General features: G+C 39.5%; 1 protein-coding gene across 1 annotated transcript in view; it reads right to left on the minus strand.

The window, feature by feature from the left end:
- Window positions 1-13,119: 13,119 nt before the first annotated feature.
- Window positions 13,120-22,111, minus strand: part of CDKL2 (cyclin dependent kinase like 2) — a 38,828-nt gene continuing 29,836 nt past the window's right edge. Inside the window, exons 10-13 of the mRNA XM_068975272.1 lie at window positions 21,004-21,127; window positions 20,672-20,778; window positions 14,546-14,634; window positions 13,120-13,501 (exon numbers count right to left, since the gene is read on the minus strand). Of these exons, the coding sequence (XP_068831373.1) occupies window positions 14,569-14,634; window positions 20,672-20,778; window positions 21,004-21,127 (297 nt within the window). The 3' untranslated portion in view covers window positions 13,120-13,501; window positions 14,546-14,568. The remainder of the gene's footprint in view (window positions 13,502-14,545; window positions 14,635-20,671; window positions 20,779-21,003; window positions 21,128-22,111) is intronic.

The raw sequence follows: 22,111 nt of genomic DNA on the forward strand, positions 1-22,111 counted from the left end.
GAGTACGTCAAGGCTGTATATTGTCACCCTGCTTATTTTTTAAGGTACTATCTCCAAATATATCACATTCTGAAGTACGGTGGACAAGGCTTCAACATAGGAATTTGAAGGGGATGCAGTCAGCCCGTAACAGGAGATATCCAATTTTGATAGCAATAATTACAAACTTTCAGGACAGCTGCATAATCTAGAGAGAGCTGCTTCTGATTCTAAAGAAAACAAGGGTTACAATTCTCAGTTCAGTTCAGTTCAGTTCAGTCACTCAGTTGTGTCCGACTCCTTGCGACCCCATGAATCGCAGCACGCCAGGCCTCCCTGTCCATCACCATCTCCCAGAGTTCACTCAGACTCACGTCCATCGAGTCATTGATGCCATCCAGCCATCTCATCCTGGGTCTTCCCCTACTCCTCCTGCCCTCAATCCCTCCCAGCATCAGGGTCTTTTCCAATGAGTCAACTCTTCGCATGAGGTGGCCAAAGTACTGGAGTTTCAGCTTTAGCATCATTCCTTCCAAAGAAATCCCAGGGCTGATCTCCTTCAGAAAGGACTGGTTGGATCTCCTTGCAGTCCAAGGGACTCTCAAGAGACTTCTCCAACACCACAGTTCAAAAGCATCATTTCTTTGGCACTCAGCTTTCTTCACAGTCCAACTCTCACATCCATACATGACCACAGGAAAAACCACAGCCTTGACTAGATGGACCTTAGTCGGCAAAGTAATGTCTCTGCTTTTGAATATACTATCTAGGTTGGTCATAACTTTTCTTCCAAGGAGTAAGCGTCTTTTAATTTCATGGCTGCAGTCACCATCTGCAGTGATTTTGGAGCCCCCCAAAAAAAGTCTGACACTGTTTCCACTGTTTCCCCATCTATTTCCCATGAAGTGATGGGACAATTCTCAGGTACTCTTTTAAAAATTGAAGTATAGTTGATGTACAATATTATATAAGTTATAGATGTACAATATAGTGATTCATAATTTTAAAGGTTATCAGTTCAGTTCAGTTCAGTCGCCCAGTCATGTCCGACTCTTTGCAACCCTATGAACTGCAGCATGCCAGGCCTCCCTGTCCACCACCAACTCCCGAAGTTCACTCAAACTCATGTCCATCACATCGGTGATGCCATCCAGCCATCTCATCCTCTGTTGTCCCCTTCTCCTCCTGCCCCCAATCCCTCCAGGATCAGAGTCTTTTCCAATGAGTCACCTCTTTGCATGAGGTGGCCAAAGTATTGGAGTTGCAGCTTTAGCATCATTCCTTCCAGATCTCCTTTAGAATGGACTGGTTGGATCTCCTTGAAATCCAAGGGACTCTCAAGAGACTTCTCCAACACCACAGTTCAAAAGCATCAATTCTTCCATGCTCAGCTTTCTTCACAGTCCAACTCTCACATCCATACATGACCGCTGGAAAAACCATAGCCTTGACTAGATGGACCTTTGTTGGCAAAGTAATGTCTCTGCTTTTGAATATGCTCTCTAGGTTGGTCATAACTTTCCTTCCAAGGAGTAAGCGTCTTTTAATTTCATGGCTGCAGTCACCACCTGCAGTGATTTTAGAGCCCCCCAAAATAAAAAGCCTGACACTGTTTCCACTGTTTCCCCATCTAATTCACATGAAGTGATCGTTTATACTCCATAGTTATTATAAAATATTGGCTAGGACTTCCATGGTGGTTCAGTGGTTAAGAATCTGCTTGTTGGGACTTCCCTGGTGGTCCAGTGGTTAAGAATCCACCCAGCAATTCAGGGGACACAAGGTCAGTCCTTGGTCAAGGAACTAAGATCCCACATACCATGGAGCAAAGATCCTGCACGATGCAATGAAGATCCTGCGTGCCACAATTGAGACCCTATGCAGCCATAAATTAATAAAAAAGAATCTGCTTTCTGATGAAGGGCACACAAGTTTGATCCCTGCTCCAGGAAGATTCCACATGCTGCAGAGCAACTAAGCCCATGAGCCACAACTACTGAGTCTGAGCACCCTAGAGCCCAGGCTCTGCAACATGCAAAGCCCCTCTCACCACAGCTAGAGAAAGCGGGCATGCAGTAACAAAGACCCAGAGCAGCAAAAAAATAAATACATATTTTTTAAAAATTGGCTCTATTCCTCATGTTGTACAATGTACCCTTGTAGCTTATTTTATACCTAATAGCTTGTATCTCCTACTCCCCTATGCCTATAGAACCTTCCCTCTCCCCACTGGTAACCACTAGTTTATTATCTGTATCTGTGAATCTTTTTGTTCTAGTCACTGGTTTGTTGTCTTTTTAAAATTCCACATGTCAGTGATATAAAACACTATTTGTCTTTCTCTGTTTGACTTACTTCGCTTCACATAATGCCCTCCAAGTTCAACAATGTTGCTACAAATGGTAAAATTTCATTCTTTTTTGAGGGGCTGAATATATATGTACTGGGGGCTTCCCAGGTGGTGCTAGTGGTAAAGAACTCATCTGCCAATGCAGGTAGACTTAACAGATGCAGGTTCTACCCCTAGGTCGAGAAGATCCCCTAGAGGAGGGCACAGCAATCCACTCCAGCATTGCTGCCTGGAGAATCCCACGGACAGAGGAGCCTGGTGGGCTACAGTCCATGGGGTCACAAAGGGTCAGACACGAGGGAAGCGACTTAGCACCTACATTATGTACCACATGTTTATCCTTCATCTATTGATGGACACTTGGGTTGCTTTCATATTTTGGCAACTGTAAATAATGCTGCTATGAACATTAAGGTGCATGTATTTTTTTCATGTGTTTTTGGTTTGTTTTTTCTCCCAAGATACATACCCAAGAGTGGAACTGCCAGCATATGGTGGTTCTATTTTTAGATTTTTGAGAAACCTCCATACTGTTTTCCATAGTGGCTGCACCGATTTACATTTACAACAGTAGTTTACAAGGGCTCCCTTTTCTCCACATCCTTACCAGTGCCAGTGCAGACTAATTCTCCAATTTCCATTCGTTGTGAGCATCAGCTTACATTTGGCTACTTGTAAATCACACTTGGAAACTGTATTTCCAATTCATTCCAAAGATGTTCAGCACCCTTTTGGGATTAGCCTTCTTCGAAGTGGGCTGATCTGCCTTCCTGCCACTCTGCCTTTACCCTTCTGCTCACCTTTCATCGTTGTGAGGCAAGTTTACTTTCATAATTTTCCAAATTCTTTTCTTTTGCTCAGGCTTCTCAGTGAAATCCACAGCTCCTCCTCCCCACAGGAATGCTCCCACCAGCATAGCTCTCCTCCAGCCACTGCTTCTGTCTCGCTGACCTCTGAGTCACCAGCCACTTGCTGACATTAGGGGAGAACCTGACTCAATCAGAGACAAAGTCCACATACCTTGGGTCTCTTTGGCTCCCTCTATGCTTCCTAGAGCTCCTTGTGCTCAGCTGCTAAGTCGTGTCCGACTCTTTGCGATCCCATGGACTGAAGCACACCAGGCTTCCCTGTCCTCCACTATCTCCTAGAGTATGCTCAGGTTCATGTCCATTTAGTCAGTGATGCTATCTAACTGTCTCATTCTCTGCTGCCCTCTCTGTTTGCCAAATCAAATAGATTAAGCAATCCTTAACACTGGGCCCTTAAAAATGAGGAAAGAAGACCATTTATTGCATGGACAAAAGGGCAAATAATAGCCCTCAAGTGCAATTCATCACAGGTTTTAGCACTTTTCCCCTTAGGACAAAAATCGCTTACAGTGAATGGGGTTTTACTGCCACCTCCTGGATCATGCTTGGCAGCACTGGGCAGCCCTGGGCAGAGCCAAAGGAGTAGGGATCACCATAACGAAGTGGAGGCAATGTCAACTACAGAAACTCCCGAGCTCAGAACTTTCATAACTCTCCTTAAATAACTTCCAGCCATCCAGGCAGGACTGACTTCTTCATTCCTCTACCCTAAATGGGAAAAGTGCCTCTCTCTCATTAACTTATTTTCTCCCAAGACTCAACAGAAGAAAGGGGGTCTGAGATCTGACCACCTTACCTGGGATGACAAATATACTTAAACTTAGGCAGAACACACGATGACATAAATCAAAGCAAGAGCCTCTATGACCCACCTCCTAGAGTAACAGAAATAAAAACAAAAGTAAACAAGTGGGACCTGATTAAACTTAAAAGCTTTAGCACTATTAGCAACTATAAGCAAGGAAACTATCAGCAAGGTGAAAAGACAACCCTCAGAATGGGAGAAAATAATAGCAAATGAAACAACTGACAAAGGATTAATTTCCAAAATATACAAGCAGCTCATACAACTCAATACCAGAAAAACAAACAACCCAATCAAAAAGTGGGGAAAAGACCTAAACAGACATTTCTCCAAAGAAGACATACAGATGGCTAACAAACACATGAAAAGATGCTCAACATCGCTCATTATTAGAGAAATGCAAGTCAAAACCACAATGAGATATCACCTCACACCGGTCAGAATCACCATCATCAAAAAGTCTACAAACAACAAATGGTGGAGAGGGTGTGGAGAGAAGGGAATGCTCTTGCACTATTGGTGGGAATGTAAATTGATACAACCACTATGGAAGATGGTATGGAGAATCCTTAAAAATTAGGAATAAAAACACCATATGACCCAGCAATCCCACTTCTAGGGATAGAAGGAAACCTGAAGAAACCAGGATTGAAAAAGACACATGTATCCCATCGTTCATTGCAACACTATGTACACAGCTAGAACATGGAAGCAACCTAGATGTCCATCGACAGATGAATGGGTAAAGAAGTTGTGGTATATATACACAATGGAATATTACTCAGCCATAAAAATAAATGCATTTGAGTCAGTTCTGATGAGGTGGATGAACCTAGAACCTATTATACAGGGTGAAGTGAGTCAGAGAGAGAAAGATACATATCATATTCTAACGCACATATACAGAATCTAGAAAAAATGGTTCTGAAGAATTTATTTACAGGGAAGCAATGGAGAAACAGACATAGAGAATAGACTTATGAACATGGGAGAGGGGAGGAAAGGGTGAGATGTATGGAAAGAGCAACATGGAAACTTACATTACCATATGTAAAATAGATAGCCAACAGGAATTTGCTGTATGGCTCAGGAAACTCAAACAGGGGCTGTTTATCAACCTAGAGGGGTGAGATGGGGGGGCGGTGGGAGGAAGGTTCAAAAGGGAAGGGATATATGTATATCAATGGCTGATTCATGTTGAGGTTTGACAGAAAACAACAAAATTCTATAAATCAATTATCCTTCAGTAAGAAAAATAAATAAAAAAATACATTCTCCAGGCTGCATTGCATTTCCCAGTTTAAAATAATTTTTGATCTACAATATACTTTGTACCAAACTATGCTATCTCAATCTGGTGTTTGCCTTTGTTTTCAGAAGGTGGGAAACATACCTACAAAGGCAAATCTCCAATAGTAGAGCTGAAATCTGCTTCAGTTTTTGTTAAGACTTTTAATATCCTTCATTAACTAAAGCATAGTAACGCCAGTACTTTGGCCACCTGATGCAAGGAGCTGACTCATTTGAAAAGACCCTGATTCTGGGAAAGATTGAAGGCAGGAGGAGAAGGGGACAACAGAGGATGAGTTGGTTGGATGGCATCATTGACTCAATGGACATGAGTTTGGGTAGACTCTGGGAGCTGGTGATGGACAGGGAGGCCTGGCGTGCTGTGGTCCTTGGGTTCACGAAGAGTCAGACACAACTGAATGACTGAACTGAACTGAAGTGAACTTTCACCCAGTTTGGTCCCCATGGTAAATTTTTTAAGACTGACTCATTTATTTTTATTTTTGTCTGTGCTGGGTCTTCATACAGAGTGAGGGCTTTCTCTAGTTGCAGCGAGCAGGGTCTACTCTTCACTGTGAAGCATGGGCTTCTCATTGCAGTGGCTTGTCTTCTTGCGGAGCACAAGCTCCAGGCACATGGGCTCTAGAGCACAGGCTCAGTAGTTGCGGTGTATGGGCTTAGCTGCTCCAAGGCATGTTGGATCTTCCCAGTTTAGTCCAGTTCAGTCACTCAGTCATGTCTAACTCTTTGCGACCCCATGGACTACAGCACACCAGGCCTCCCTGTCCATCACCAATTCCCAGAGCTTACCCAAACTCATGTCCGTTGACTTGGTGATGCCATCCAACCATCTCATCCTCTATCGTCCCCTTCTCCTGTCTTCAATCTTTCCCAGCCTCAGGGTCTTTATGAATGAGTCAGTTCTTCGCATGAGGTGGCCAAAGTACTGGAGTTTCAGCTTCAATATCAGTCCTTCCAGTGAACACTCAGGACTGATCTCCTTTAGGATGGACTGGTTGGATCTCCTTGCAGTCCAAGGGACTCTCAAAAGTCTTCTCCAACACCACAGTTCAAAAGCATCAATTTTTCAGCGCTCAGCTTTCCTTATAATGCAACTCTCACATCCATACATGACCACTGGAAAAACCATAGTTTTGACTAGATGGCTGTTTGTTGGCAAAGTAATGTCTCTGCTTTTTAATATGCTATCTAGGTTGGTCATAACTTTCCTTCCAAGGAGTAAGCATCTTTTAATTTCATGGCTTCAGTCACCATCTGTGCTGATTTTGGAGCCCAAGAAAATAAAATCTGCCACCATTTCCACTGTTTCCCCATCTATTTCCCATGAAGTGATGGGAACAGATGCCATGATCTTAGTTTTCTGAATGTTGAACTTTAGGCCAACTTTTTCACTCTCTTCTTTCACTTTCATCAAAAGGCTCTTCAGTTCTTCACTTTCTGCCATAAGGATGGTGTCATCTGCATATCTGAAGTTACTGACATTTCTCCCAGCAACCTTGATTCCAACTTGTGCTTCATCCAGCCCAGCATTTCTCATGATGTACTTTGAATATAAGTTAAATAAGCAGGGTGACCATATACAGCCTTGATGTACTCCTTTTCCTATTTGGAACCAGTCTGTTGTTCCATGTCCAGTTCTAACTGTTGCTACTTGACCTGCATACAGATTTCTCAAGAGCCAGGTCAAGTGGTCTGGTATTCCCATCTCTTTCAGAATTTTCCACAGTTTCTTGTGATCCACACAGTCAAAGGCTTTGGCATAGTCAATAAAGCAGAAATAGATGTTTTTCTGGAACTCTCTTGCTTTTTCCATGATCCAGCAGATGTTGGCATTTTGATCTCTGGTTCCTCTACCTTTTCTAAAACCAGCTTGAACATCTGGAAGTTCACGGTTCACGTATTGCTGAAGCCTGGCTTGGAGAATTTTGAGCATTACTTTACTAGTGTGTGAGATGAATGCAATTGTGCGGTAGTTTGAGCATTCTTTGGCATTGCCTTTCTTTGTAATTGGAATGAAAACTGAGCTTTTCCAGTCCTGTGGCCACTGCTGAGTTTTCCAAATTTGCTGGCATATTGAGTGCAGCACTTTAACAGCATCATCTTTCAGGATTTGAAAGAGCTCCACTGGAATTCCATCACCTCCACTAGCTTTGTTCATAGTGATGCTTACTAAGACCCACTTGACTTCACATTCTAGGCACTTGCATCAGCAGGCAGATTCTTAACCACTGGACTACTAGGGAAGCCCCATGGAAACTATTAGTAGTATTTTCTAATATGGTCCGGTTGTGGGGAAGTACATTCTCATACACTGTTGGTGGGAATGTAAATTGGCATGGCATTTCTGGAGGACAATATGTCAGAATTGGTCAAAATCTAAGAGGAAGCATACCTTTTGCAGTTTCAAAATGTCCCTGGTGAGCACTGTGGCTGTTTCTCCAGCATCCATTCCTTGTTTGCCTCCCAGCTGGATGGAAGCCAGGTGATCATTAACCTAGACCAATCAGTATAATCCCGTTTCCTTTTGCTCCTTCATTAATACAAAGACATTTAACAGAGACCCAAGCCAACAGTGCACACCATTCCCCTGGCTACAATGTTTGATTCAAGGTGAGCAGTATCCAAATCAGATTTAATTAATGTGAAGTTTTGTTTATGGCTGGAGAAACATGCTTCCTCCTCTGTAAATGGATGAGGTTACTTGTAGCTCCAGGAGTCTAAACTCCAAAAGTTTATATTATCTAAACAAAAAATATATTTTTTTTATTGATTCCAGATCTAAGTAATCATGTTGTTGTTCAATTGCTCAGTCATGTCCAATTCTTTATGACTCCATGAACTGCAGCAAGCCAGGCTTCCCTGTCCACCATCTCCCAGAGTCTGCTCAAACTCATGTCCTTTGAGTTGGTGATGCCATCCAACCCTCTCATCCTCTGTCACCGCCTTCTCGTCCTGCCCTCAATCTTTCCCAGCATCAGGGTCTTTTCCAGTGAGTTGGTTCTTCACATCAGGTGGCCAAAGTATTAGAGCTTCAGCTTCAGCATCAGTTCTTCCAATGACTATTCAGGGTTGATTTCCTTAAGGATTGACTGGTTTGATCTCCTTGCTGTCCAAGGGACTCTCAAGAGTCTTCTCAACAAACACCCATGGCTCTATCATTTATGAATTGAGTGACACAATAAATTTCTTAAGCTTTTGAAGCCTATACTTTGCCTGTAAACCATGACTAACATTCCTACCTTCATAGGACTACTATTACTATTGTCAGATAAAAATCACAGAGCTAGAAGGTTTGGAACAGAAAGAGGTTACTGAAAAAAGATGTGGTTCCCAATCTTTAAAGACACAGAAATGTTGGTAGTGGCAGCGACACTGGGTATTGATCTTGCCTGTCTGTGTGCTTTCAGAATCTGGCCCTGACTCTCCTGGAGGGTCTAGAAGTAATTCAGTAAACATCTTTTCTATTTGAAAAATATACAGTGAAGGAGACAGACAGGTAGGTATGTATGTAAGCAAATGGACTGATGATCAAAGGAAGGAGACTAAACGTAGGTTTGACAGGGACAGAGTAAAGGGACAATACAAGTGATTAGTTAATCCCACTAGGGGAGTGTAAGTAGAAAAAATATGGAAAACCCCTGTAATGATAGCTCAAGAAAGCAAGTTTGCCTAACCATAAAACCAAGCAGGCTTTCTTGGCAACAAAACCATGCAACAGAAGCACAAGACATGCCCCAAAGCAATAAAACAAGGGTGGCATGAGGCCCACCACTTGCCCAGTGAACTCAGTAAGTCAATGATCCCTAGGACATGCTCTCTGCACACAGAAGAAACAACAATAATTTGTGGACCTGGATGAACCACGTAAGGACAAGAAAACTCCCCTGCTCAACCTGGAGGAGGAACTGATGATAGAAGCACAATGTCTAGTTAAGAGAGACAAGGAAGTTCTTCTCCCCCTACCCACTTTTCCTTTGACTGTAAAATTGTAGCCCAGTAAGTTCTCAGTATGCAGCACTTCTTGCCCACCCACTTGTAAGCCTCAGAAGCATCCTACTGTAATAAATCACTTCTTATCTACCACTTTTTTCTCACTGAATTCTTTTTTATGCTGAGACATAAAGGACTATAGTACCAGAGCTCGTCAGAACCCCTGAAACAACACCAAACAGTTTCGGGTTCAGGAGAGAAGTAACCAGTGGAGACATTGCTGTGGGACAGAAGGATTGAGCAGCAGTTAATGGAGGTCGTTTTCCAAATTTAGAGGCATGTGTGTGTTCAGCAGCTTCAGTCATGTCCAACTCTTTGCAACCCTGAGGACTGTAACCCTCCAAGTTCCTCTGTCTGTGGAATTCTCCAGACAAGAATACTGGGCTGCCATTCCCTCTTCTAGGGGCTCTTCTGACTTAGGGATCAAACCTGTATCTCCTGTGTCTCTTGCATTGACAGGTGGATTCTTTACCACTGAGCCACTGGCGAAGCTCTAGAAGCATGGAGATAGCTAAATGGAGATAAACTGATATAAAAACCCGTTCTCTTGACCGATTGGAGATCCTACTCTACCGTAGGGAGAAGAAAACATGCTGAATTGAAATATTTTGGTTTCACTTTCCTGACTCCTCATTTAATTCATGTTAACCAATAACACAGCTTCCAAAATTTGGCTAGAGCCTTCCTCACTTCTACAGGAGATGATCCTACACGCCAAAGTAGAGCAAGAAGGGATTAAATAAGGCTATGCAATGGAGGGAAATAAAATTTCACTGAAAGCAAAGGAAAACATTTTTGTGGGTGAGTTTTTGTTTTGTTTTCAGTTTCTCAGGATATAATAACATCACAAATACCCACAATAATAATATCCAAAATATCTACAAACACAAAGCTCTAAATCACAAATTACTTACAAGTGATGACAAGTGATTTGTGGTAAGACACTTCTCAGAAAGACATGTTAAGAAACAGATAAGCTTTATCATAATTATGAGCTTTTCTGGTGGCTCAGTGGTAAAGAATTCGCTTGCTAATGCAGGAGACTTGGGTTCTATCCATGGGTCAAGAAGATCCCCTGGAGAAAGAAATGGCAACCCACTCCAGTATTCTTGTCTGGGAAATCCCATGGACAGAGGAGCCTGGAAGGCTACAGCCCACGGGGTCGCAAAAGAGTCAGAGACCACTTGGTGACTAAACAACAACATGGTAATTACACTTTAAGTTACTTCATGTCTGAAGCTACAAAGAGAGAAAATAAGACCTTTTAAAACATAATGTGAGAACATACTTTTTCATTCACATGGAGGAGTGTTAAGGGCCCATAAAGAAAGTGAAGTCACTCAGTCGTGTCTGACTCTTTGCAAACCCAGGGACTGTAGCCTACCAGGCTCCTCTGTCTATGGGATTTTCCAGGCAATAGTACTGAAGTGGATTGCCATTTCCTTCTCCAGGGGATCTTCCCAACCCAGGGACTGAATCTGGGTCTCCCGCATTGTAGACAGACTCTTTACCATCTGAGCCACCAGGGAAGTTGCTAAAACACAACACAAAACAACGGAGAAAAAATCCATTTAGTCCAATTTTCTAGGACCAGCCTTAAAACCTGAAAAGCAGTGATGCTGAGGTCTCTAATTCCTGCTAATAGTTCGGTCATAGGAAGCAGGGCTTAGAAAACAAGTCAAGCACATTTTCCCATCTCGTGTAACACATAATTTATTATAGAATCAGCCTCGTAACAAAACTAAAGTGAAGGAACCCATGATGAGAGAGTCACAAGAGAAGACGCGTCTTCTGTGTCCCCATTTCTATAGGATGTTAGCTATCCTAACCAAGCAAGGTATTCTCAATCAAAAGAACCAGGTTCTAAGATTGAGTTTGTCCCAGTTTTTACCAGGTCATCTTTATAAGACAAGTAAAGGACAAGATAGGACCAGGCTGCTTGTATCACTGGCTGTACAAGAATATTAACCTGCTACCCCTGGTTCCTAAATTTTGAAAAGAAAATTAATGGATTATTTCAAACTTATTTGTTAAAACGATACAGTGCTGCATGCATTATTCATGGTCTCAAATAAAATTCAAGCAAAAACCATAGATGGAACTCAGTAAGATACAATATTTATTAATTGTAAAACACATACACACAGCAAGCCCAATTCCCCCACCAGTACATACATATATTTTCTATTAGTAATTGGCTCAATCATATCCTTGTAGGTGAGAAAAAGTTAAAGTAACCTCAAACTGAAAAGGGGGATTATTTTGGTTCAGTATCTACGGCCCCAATTTGCAAAATCTTCTTTTTCAAGTAGTTCTGCAAGTTCTAACCAGATAAGATCCTCAAGTCTCAACCTGGACTTACAGTGAATCATTTTTAATTCCTTAACTCTGAAGTTCACAATATGTTTTAATAAACAAAAAAAATTGCCCGAAAGCAAATATAGAAATGAGAAGGTTATTGATCTTAGATCCTTAGACGCTGAGATGATATTTTCACACTGATCTATAAATTAAAATAACATAGAAATAAACTAGAGAAACACTTGGCTTTTTAAGTATCATCTTCTTTCAAAGCTATAGAGTCTCTTGGCAATATTTTTCAAAGTAAAAATAGATAATATTTTAACGTGAAGCCAATTAGTACTTATGCACAAATTTTGTTCAACATGTTAGCCATAACAATCTAGTCAAATACCTGGTCAGAGGTTAAAAACAGAACTTCAGAATCAAGACCAAATTTTAGTTGAACCATGGATAGACTCCACATTGGAGCCTCTTATTTTGCCTCCTCTGGAATGTCCTACTCTTTTGAAGCCCAAATATCTAAGGTCAGAATTTCAATATTAAGCTCCTTAGAGTAATAGAGAAAAGTGCTAGTTAAATTTGGGAGTTAAGTTCTAGCCAATGCCTTTTGGAAAAAAACAACACGTTGTTAATTGGTTAAGGCAAAAAAAAAAAAGTGTCCACACAAATTCTGGTCCCCTTAACAACCATTCTCTAAATGAGGAGCATGACTTACAACCCAGAAACCAAAAACCTGCAGTCCAATTGGTTTAACATTACCACCTAAGGTTGGACCAGTGCACTAGAAAAGATGTATGGGCTGATGGTAAATGATTTTGCACCTTGATAAAAAGTTTTGGGGAAGGCCTAAGAGTTTGAGGAAACAAGGAGAGAGGTGCCTAATGTCACCTTCAAACTATCAGTGGGACAAGAGTGAAGTCCTAATGGTGGACATTCCCTCCCTAAAGCATTTCCAACTGGGGAATTTCATAGACACTGGCCCAGAAAAGAGTAATCAGCCTGAGTCGACTGGCATAACGCAGTTTCAGCCCTCAAACTCTGTATGGTTACCTCTTTTTTTTTCAAATGAGAAGCACAGTACTCAGCTCCAAGGTAAACTTAACAAAATTCTTCTTCACCACTCATTTCAATCACATTCCTCCACACAGGTACATTAGCACCAGAATCTTACAAAACAGAGGACTATCCAATGCCAGAACCACACTAAGTTATTAGAAATAAAGGTTTCTTTGCAAAATTTGCTTTAGTGTGGTTCTTAGAAGATCAGCAGAGAGGCCAAATTCCCACAATAACACTGATCAAACATTAACAATAATCACAGAAACCAAAGATACACTTCTATCCATAGAGAGTAGTTAGTTTTCTCCATAAAGCATAGAAACAAGCAAGATTTTTAAATGTTTTATAATTAAGTTTGAGTAAAGGAAACAAGATCTTTTTTTTTTGATCTTTTTTTTGGTTTGTTTTCTTCAATTGATCCTAGTTTTGATCATCTACCTCCACTGAACTCACTTCCAAATAAATGTACACATTTATACAGATAACACACAAGATTCAATGCATAAATAACAAAACCTTTTAAATGCTTCTCTCTCTCTTTTTTTACTCACTTTAAATACACAATCTACTAATAGTAAGTACACATTCATATAATAAGAACCCTATCACTATTCTTTCATTTGATATATCTTGAAATAGCATCAACAGACTTGAAAGGTGAGGGGATAACAGTTATTCAATCTTCCTGTGAAACACATGGATGATGTCTTTTCTTCTGCTGCAAGGACTTTCTCAGAAAATGCAGGCAGTTCAGAAGTCAATGCTCAAAGCCATTAATCTCTGCTTCTAGAATTCTGTTGCACAAGAATGTTATTTCAGGTACCATAGCAGCATCTAAAAGCAAAGGGGAATATACACCACCCAATAGTTTATATAAATTCCTTCTAGAAATTGATTTCTACCTCTCTTGTTTTCTTACCCTGTATATATTGATAGTCTTGGTAGGTATTACATGGTCTAAGAAAACCATGCATATCAAAAACAAGATTTTAAAGACAATCTTCAGGATAATTACTCACCAAAACTATCATGTGTAGCAATCCACTTTTATATAAATAATGACTAATTTTGACAGAACAGATCCAAGTTTTAAGAGAGCTTGAAGTTTACACAGTATGTATAATGAATGCATTGCAATGACTTCCACTAGGGCCTTGGAAAGGACCTCTAAAAATGAGAAATTATCATTTAAAATTTGTTCACGTCACAGTAAATTCACATTTGGTGTCACAGACATTCAAAATACTTTGTGGAGGTTGAAAGATTAATTAACACAGTTGAAAGATTAATTAACATAATCAACACAGTTATGAGAATGTGGTATTTTATTAACAATACATTTCACAGAGTTAATGAGATACTCAATTTTGAATGACTTGTGTGAGCTCTCATAGAAAAGTATCACCCCCAAAAGGTCTGGATTGGAGGGGGAGAAGGTTTTAGCATTAAAAAGTCCTATTTAAAAGGAAAGCAATCACTGGGTTTAGTGCTGATATCTCTTTATTAGGAAAAAGATTATCTAGCAATCATTTACTCTTTCTTGTTTTACAAGCCCAAAGGGCACATGACTGATAAGAGAGATAAGTCCATATCCTCCTGGAGCACTTGTCACCCTAAGTTCAGATTACTGTATCCAATAAAATACAGCAGATTACTTTAAAAGCAAGAGATGTAGACTCTATGAAAAAGGATTTCATCCCAGAGACAAATGCTACTCCTGTTTTTTTAAGTGGTACAATTCTTTGTCTATCAGGAGTTCCCACAGAGCCAAACATGGAAGAATATTTTGGCTAAGAATCTGTAGCTTTAGCAAGCTATCAACACAAAACATTTCCCATGAAGGTTAACACAGCTCCAAGTGTGAGAAACCAGACCTACCCAATTCAGAATCGACTGGACACTCAGTGCTGGTGTTCCACGGGAGGCAAATCAGCCTCTGAATCATCTGACAGGGGAGATTTTGATACCTAGAAGTTAATAATTGAGCATAATAGATTCTCAGTAATTGCCAAAGTCCTACTTCCCCCAAATCCCAATTCTTGTTCAAACATCAGATGATCAGGGTTAACTATTCATATGGATAGCTCAAGCTGCTTATACAGAAAAAGATGAAGTAAGGGCTTCATCTTACTCTTTGACCTTGTTGTTGATATATATGCTAAATGATACTTCTGATGTGCCAGGGCAATGTAAACCTGCTGTAACCCATGTTTACTACCTATCAACAAAATAAACAAATCAAAACCATTTGGAAAAAAATACAAAAAAAAAAAAAAAAAAAAAAACTGAGGATGAAGGACAAGAGTCAAAACTTGGAATACAACGCTTCGTGTGGGAGTAAGTTTCCAGTTTTGTTTGTTTTTCCCCACCGTGACTTTGCCCAAAGGGCAAGCCCCGCTATCAGAGTAGGGAGGAAGTGCAAGATAGATCAGTAGAAATTACTCAATCTGAAAAACAGAAAAAAGATTGAAGAAGGTGAAAAGCCTCAAGAACCTATTAAAAAAAAAAAACCTACCAAAAGGTCTACCATATAAGTCACTGGAATTTCATAAAGAGAAAAGAAAGAAATTATGGCAGGAAAAAATATTTTAAGAAAGAATAAACAAAACTTGCCAAATCTGGTAACAGAGATCAGTTTGCAGATTCAAGAAGCTCAGCAAATTTCAGAAGGATACACTCAAAGAGCACTATGCCCAAACATAAGATATTCAAGGTAATGAACACAAAAGACAAAGATTAGATATTGAAAGCAGCTAGAGAAAAATGAAACACTACATACAGAGGAACAATTCAGATACCTGATAATTTCCCACCAGAAACTGTAGTGACTAGAAGACAGAGAAATAATTATCTTCATAGTGCTGAGAGAAAAAAAAATTTTTTTAATCTACCAACTCATGGTCTATATCCAGTGAAAATATATTTCAGGAAAGAAGGCAAAATAATAATATCATCCCCAAATGAAAGAAAAGTAAGAGTCTGTCATTATCATACCTGCTCAGCAAAAACCATTACAGTAGGTTTTCCAGACAGAAGGAAAATAATATCAGAAATTAAAACTGTAATCTTTAAGAAAGAAGGAAGAACAACATTAAAAGTCAGTAGCTAGGTAAACATAGAAAACTACCTTTTTTGCATAAACTGCTTAAAATACTTATAATTATTTTAGCAAAAAATAACAGTGTAGTGAGGCTTTCTATATATGTGAATAAAATACATATGCTAACTCTAATATAAAGTTCAGGTGTGGAGAAAAGAAATAGGTTTTGAAAGATTCTACATTTTACAAGTGATACAATACTTATTCTAAGTAGACTACGAAAAAATTAGTTACATACACTGTAATCCCTAGAGAATTCATAAAAAAAAAATAATGTAGAGATTATCACCAAAGAGCCAGTACTAAAAATACTTAAATACAAAATAAGACTGGAAAGGGAAAACAGAGGAACAAAAAACAACTAATAAAAACATAGAGCTAGATCCAAACACTTGAATAATCACATTAATGTTAACTGGCCTAAATATTCAGTGGTAGGAAGGATTCTAAAGATATTCCCCTAAGATATCTGTCCCTGGTTAGTCAATTGAACTCACTTAGCTACTTCTGTGAAAGAACTTTGCACATGAAATTAATTCAGCAATTCAGCTGACCCTCAGAGAGATTATCCCAGCGGGCCCAAGGAATCACATGTGCCCTTAAAAGCGGAAGAATGTCAGAGAGGTGAGGCAGATGAGGTAAGAGTGAGTCAAAGGAGTAAGAAAGTTTCAATCACAGTTGCTGGCTTTGAGGGCTGTGGAATTAGGCCATGAGCCACGTGAATGGCCTCTAGAAGCCGATAAAAACCCCCCAGGTGTCAGTCAGCCCCACATCAGCCCCACAACCACATGGACTAGATGCTGCCAACTACTTGAATGAGCCTGGAAACAGACTCCCCCCCTAGAACCTCCAGAGAGAAACGCAGCCCTGCTGACATCTTCATTTCAGCCTATGAGACTCTTAAGGAGACCAGCAGCCGTACCTTGACTTCTGACCTATGGAAATTGTGAAGTTGAACAAGTGGAGATTGTTTTAAATTGGTAGTAACTTGTTAGAAGAAATAGAAAACAAACAGATGTTCCAATTAAAAGAATCAGAATTGACAGAATGGATACTAATGCTGTTGGCAAAAAGAAACACTTTAAACATAAAAACCAGATAAGCTGAAAGTAAATGAAAGTATTGATAGAAAGATACACTATGGAGACAAGTAACTGTAAGTACGCTGGAGTGAAGGCTTCCCAGGTGGCACTAGTGGTAAAGAGCCCACCTGCCAGTGCAGCAGATACGAGACGTGGGTTTGATCCCCGGGTGAGGATGATCCCCTGGAGGAGGGCAGAGCAACTCACTCCAGCATTCTTGCCTGAAGAATCCCACGGACAGAAGAGCCTGGTGGGCAACAGTCCACGGGGTTGCACAGAGTCAGACATGACTGAAGTGACTTAGCACACATGCAGGCTGAAGTGACTATTTTAATCTCAGATAAAATAGACTTTGAGGCACAGAGCACCAAGAGAGATAAAGTGAGATGCTTCAAAATAATAAAAGGGACAATGTATCAGAAAGACAAAACAAGTATAAATGTGTCTGTACCTAATAAAACAGATTCTTTTTTAAATACACGAAGCAAAAATAAACAGAAAAATAGACAATGCCACAATCATAGTGAAAGATCTATCAAGATCTTTCAGGAACTGAAGGAACTAAACAAACAAATCATCAAGAATATACAATGTTTGAACACTATCAACCTTAATCAAAGCTCACATTTATAAAACACTACATCCAACAACTAACTAATTATATACATTATTTTTAAGAGAACAAGGTTTATTCACCAAGACAGACCATGTGCTGGGCCATAAAACACATCTCCATGCATCTAAAAAAACTGAAATCATACAGGGTATATTCTCTGACCACATGGAATTAAATTATAAATTAATGATAAAGTATCTAAAGAATACCCAAGTATCTGTTAAACAACACATTCATAAATAATTATTGGGTTAAAGAAGAAATTACAAGGGAAATTTTTAAAATGTTTGACCAGAATGATAATGAAAATATAACAGATGGAAATTTGTGGGATGAAGCAAACAGTGCTTAGAGGAAAACATTTGAAGTTATGTCTGTAAATATAAGATGTGTAAGCATGGGGTGGGGTGAGGGAGTGGAGACAGAGACCATGGATTAAGCAATACTTCACTTACAAAATTTATCTTACAGATTGTTCCAGAAGGTATGTAATAGACTTTTATAAATGTGAAAATGTTATGTAGTTCAGTGCACTGATGAACACCATAAAGTAAGGGTGCAAGGCAGGTCACAGCCTCAGAAGGCAGGCCCTTGGCTTTCAGTCTCCAGTCGTGTCTCTTTCCACTCAGATTTTCCACGCATAAATTCATGGTATTTTGGTGTTAATCTGTGCTTTTTCAATACATCTACTTTCTCTTTCATTGTATTTTAAATACAAATGGAAACTGAACAAATAACCTGAGAGGAAAAATGCAGAACCAGTTTGAAGATATAAAATGATTAGTTCAGAATGAGAAAGAAAAATACTGAAGAAGGGGGAAGGCAGCCAAAGCTTTTCTTCCATCGCATGCAACTAGACTGAGCTATGTTGACCCAAAAAGTGCTTTGAACAATAATGTGCTCACAAAGAGCAAGTGTGAAATTTTGCCTTTAAAATCTGCTTTACGTTTAAGTTTAGAAGTATACAAGGAATTTCCCACAACACTGTAGTTCCTAAAAATAAAATCTGTGGCCATGCTTCATATTCACACAATATGAATTTGTTGAGCTTTAATGATGTTGCTCCCAAAATGGCTGGTAAGGGATAAGCCAAAAAGCAACAACTGTCTATAAATGTTTTTCTCAGAATCACTCGGTAGCTGCCTCTGTAATTTGTTATCCTCAGCTATAGCATTCCCCTTGTTTGCAGAGTTGTACAAATTATTTCAGGAATAACAGTAGGAAAAAGTACCCACACAGAGGAAGAGGGTACATACAGGGGCTGTCTGTGAAATGGAGATACTTAAACAATCGGGATGGAGAAATCCAAAATAAAAGTTGCATCAAGCAGAAGTGAAAACTTGCTTGAGGAAGAAAAGTGAGGGAAAAAAAGAAGTAAAGGGAAAAATTCAGTGATACATGTCTCAAGTTTGTAGTTAGTTATGGATGGCCCAAGAGATTATAAAGTTTGCCAGCTTTCTCAGGGATATGACTGTTGTTGATATGAAAGTAGCAGAAACATAAATATTCTGGAGAGATAAGAGAAATTATAGAAAAAGACTATATGGATTAGAAAATCTCTAGCATGAACCTAGAGGGGTGGGATGGGGTGGGAGGTGGTAAGGAGGTTCGAGAGGGAGGGGACATGTGTGTACCTATGGCTGATTCATGCTGATGTATGGCAGAAACCTACACAATACTGTAAAGCAATTATCCTTCAATTTAAAATAAATAAATTTAAAAAGAAAATCTCTAGCATGGATGGAGCGAATTGCCCTAGGGAAAAGTATCAAATAAACAATACATTTTAAGAAGATAAAAACAATTCCAGAGTTTAACTCTTTGAAAGATGGGTAATATTAATAATTTTGGTATTATTGTAGTGAAATGCCATAACCTACAATAAAGAATAGGTATATTAAAGCCACAGCTAGGCTACATACACACACACACACAATTTTTTAACCTATAAAAAACTGATCACTGTAAGCTGGGAAATGTTTATGTAAATATATATGTAATAAGGGTCCTTAACAATAACCTCAGATATGCAGATGACACCACCCTTATGGCAGAAAGTGAAGAGGGACTAAAAAGCTTCTTGATGAAAGTGAAAGTGGAGAGTGAAAAAGTTGGCTTAAAGCTCAACATTCAGAAAACAAAGATCATGGCATCCGTTCCCATCACTTCATGGGAAATAGATGGGGAAACAGTGGAAACAGTGTCAGACTTTATTTTTCTGGGCTCCCAAATCACTGCAGATGGTGACTGCAGCCATGAAATTAAAAGACACTTACTCCTTGGAAGGAAAGTTATGACCAGCCTAGAGAGCATTTTCAAAAGCAGAGACATTACTTTGCCAACAAAGGTCCGTCTAGTCAAGGCTATGTGTTTTCTTGTGGTCATGAATGGATGTGAGAGTTGGACTGTGAAGAAGGCTGAGCACCGAAGAATTGATGCTTTTGAACTGTGGTATTGGAAAAGACTCTTGAGAGTCCCTTGGACTGCAAGGAGATCCAACCAGTCCTTTCTGAAGGAGATCAGCCCTGGGATTTCTTTGGAAGGAATGATGCTAAAGCTGAAACTCCAATACTTTGGCCACCTCATGTGAAGAGCTGACTCACTGGAAAAGACTCTGATGCTGGGAGGGATTGGGGGCAGGAGAAGAAGGGGACAACAGAGGATGAGATGGCTGGATGGCATCACTGACTCCATAGACTTGAGTCTGAGTGAATTCCGGGAGTTGGTGATGGACAGGGAGTCCTGGCGTGCTGTGATTCATGGGGTCGCAAAGAGTCAGACTCGACTGAGCGACTGAACTGAACTGAACTGAACTGAATGCAATGAATCATAAAATAAAATTTAACATGCAAATTTTATAGATACCACTAATAAACCTACCCAATCAATAAAAGCAAACTCTCCATATGACACTTTAAAAGGAAGTATGTGTGCGTGCTAAGTCACTTCAGTTGTGTCTGACTCTTTGCAACCCTAAGGACTGTTGCCCACCAGGCTCCTCTGTCCATGGGATTCCTCAGGCGAGAATATTAAATGGGTTGCCATGCCCTCCTCCAGGGGATCTTCCCCACTCAGGGATAGAACCCATGTCTCCTGCAGTTTCCGCATTGCAGGCAGATTCTTTACCACTGAGCCACCTGGTAAGCCCAAAAGAAAGTATGAGAGAAACCCAAGTTCCATGAAACCTACAGACAGTATTTCTGTACCTGCTGTAATGCGATACTGGGGGTGTGCAAGTCAATTGTGGCCAGAGATGGAATTCGAGATTCTGAAAGATTTTTGTTCTCTTTCTTTATTAGCCTGGAATTCCGAGCTAGACAAAAATAACCATGAACAGAGTGAGAAAATGAGACATTTTTGTTAGTTTTTCACATTCTATATCTGTCCTTCAGTCTGTAGTTATTGTATATAAGTCTACATTTTCACATACTTAAATATGAAAAGTTACTAAAAATTGTTTATATTGTTAGTTTACTTAACATACATTTTAAATAATGTATACAAAAGAGCTGAAATAGTAAAAGCGTTATAAACATACCGATGCCTTCCAGGGCTTTTAGTTCAGGGAGATGATTATAATTTAGTTCAGGCAAACGGACATCTGTCTTTGAGTATTCCCTTCTTTTCTTATTTGCCTGAAGCAGGCTCTTTTCACTAGCAACCTAATATCATCAGAATGGTTAACACAAATGAATTAGCTTCCAGGTAAGCTTGTCCCCTTTCATAACTACTATATTCATATCTTAAAATTTATGGAATTCAAAAGCTGGAAAAATATAAAGTTTGAGGAACACTAATAACAAATGAAACAACTTCACCCAGTTATTTCAAATCTCTTCCTAATTAAATTTACTAAAATTGCTAACAAGTGGGGTGCTTGGTTGCTGAGTTTCTCCTTCTCCCTCCAAGGTTCTGACAAGCGTCACAAGGTTAAAAGATGGGCATCAGTGTCCTGGTCTTTCAGGCCAGCAAGGTCAGGCCTTGTGACACTTGCTGGATTTTTATGCAAATAGTTGTTACTGACACCTGAATTGTGAATAGTTCATCTTGTTACAGATCACATCGCCTAGCACATTTTTCACTTTCCCAATGGTAATCTTGTTACTCGATTTTTACATTTGTCCTTGTCTCGCTCCTCAGCATTAGCAAATGATATTATCTCCCTAGAAATACATTTTATTAAGGTATAAAGTATAAAATTATTATTCAAATTATTTTGCTAATCTTAGTACTATTACTTCATATTTTATAAAGTCTGGAAAAATAATAAAGAACAGCAGTAACACTTCAATTCTGCACCTTTGTGAGTTTGACATTTTCCCAATCTGTTTCCTTTAAGAAACACAGAAACTCGACAATCTTTTCCACATTTTCAAAACAGATGATACACAGAGATATTATATGATTTTCTAAAAGGAAAAAATCACATATAGATGATGAAATCATATGTATGTCCATGTATAGACACATACATGTATAAACAGTGAAATATACACACAAAGACTATAATGACAGTGTTAAGCCCCTGCGGTTCCAGATGTCTTGAGTATACCTGTGGCGGATTCATGTTGATGTATGGCAAAACCAATATAATATTGTAAAGTAATTAACCTCCAATTAAAATAAATAAATTTATATTAAAAAAA

Source organism: Capricornis sumatraensis, chromosome 7 (genome assembly GCF_032405125.1).
Source record: "Capricornis sumatraensis isolate serow.1 chromosome 7, serow.2, whole genome shotgun sequence".
Classification (NCBI taxonomy): domain Eukaryota; kingdom Metazoa; phylum Chordata; class Mammalia; order Artiodactyla; family Bovidae; genus Capricornis; species Capricornis sumatraensis.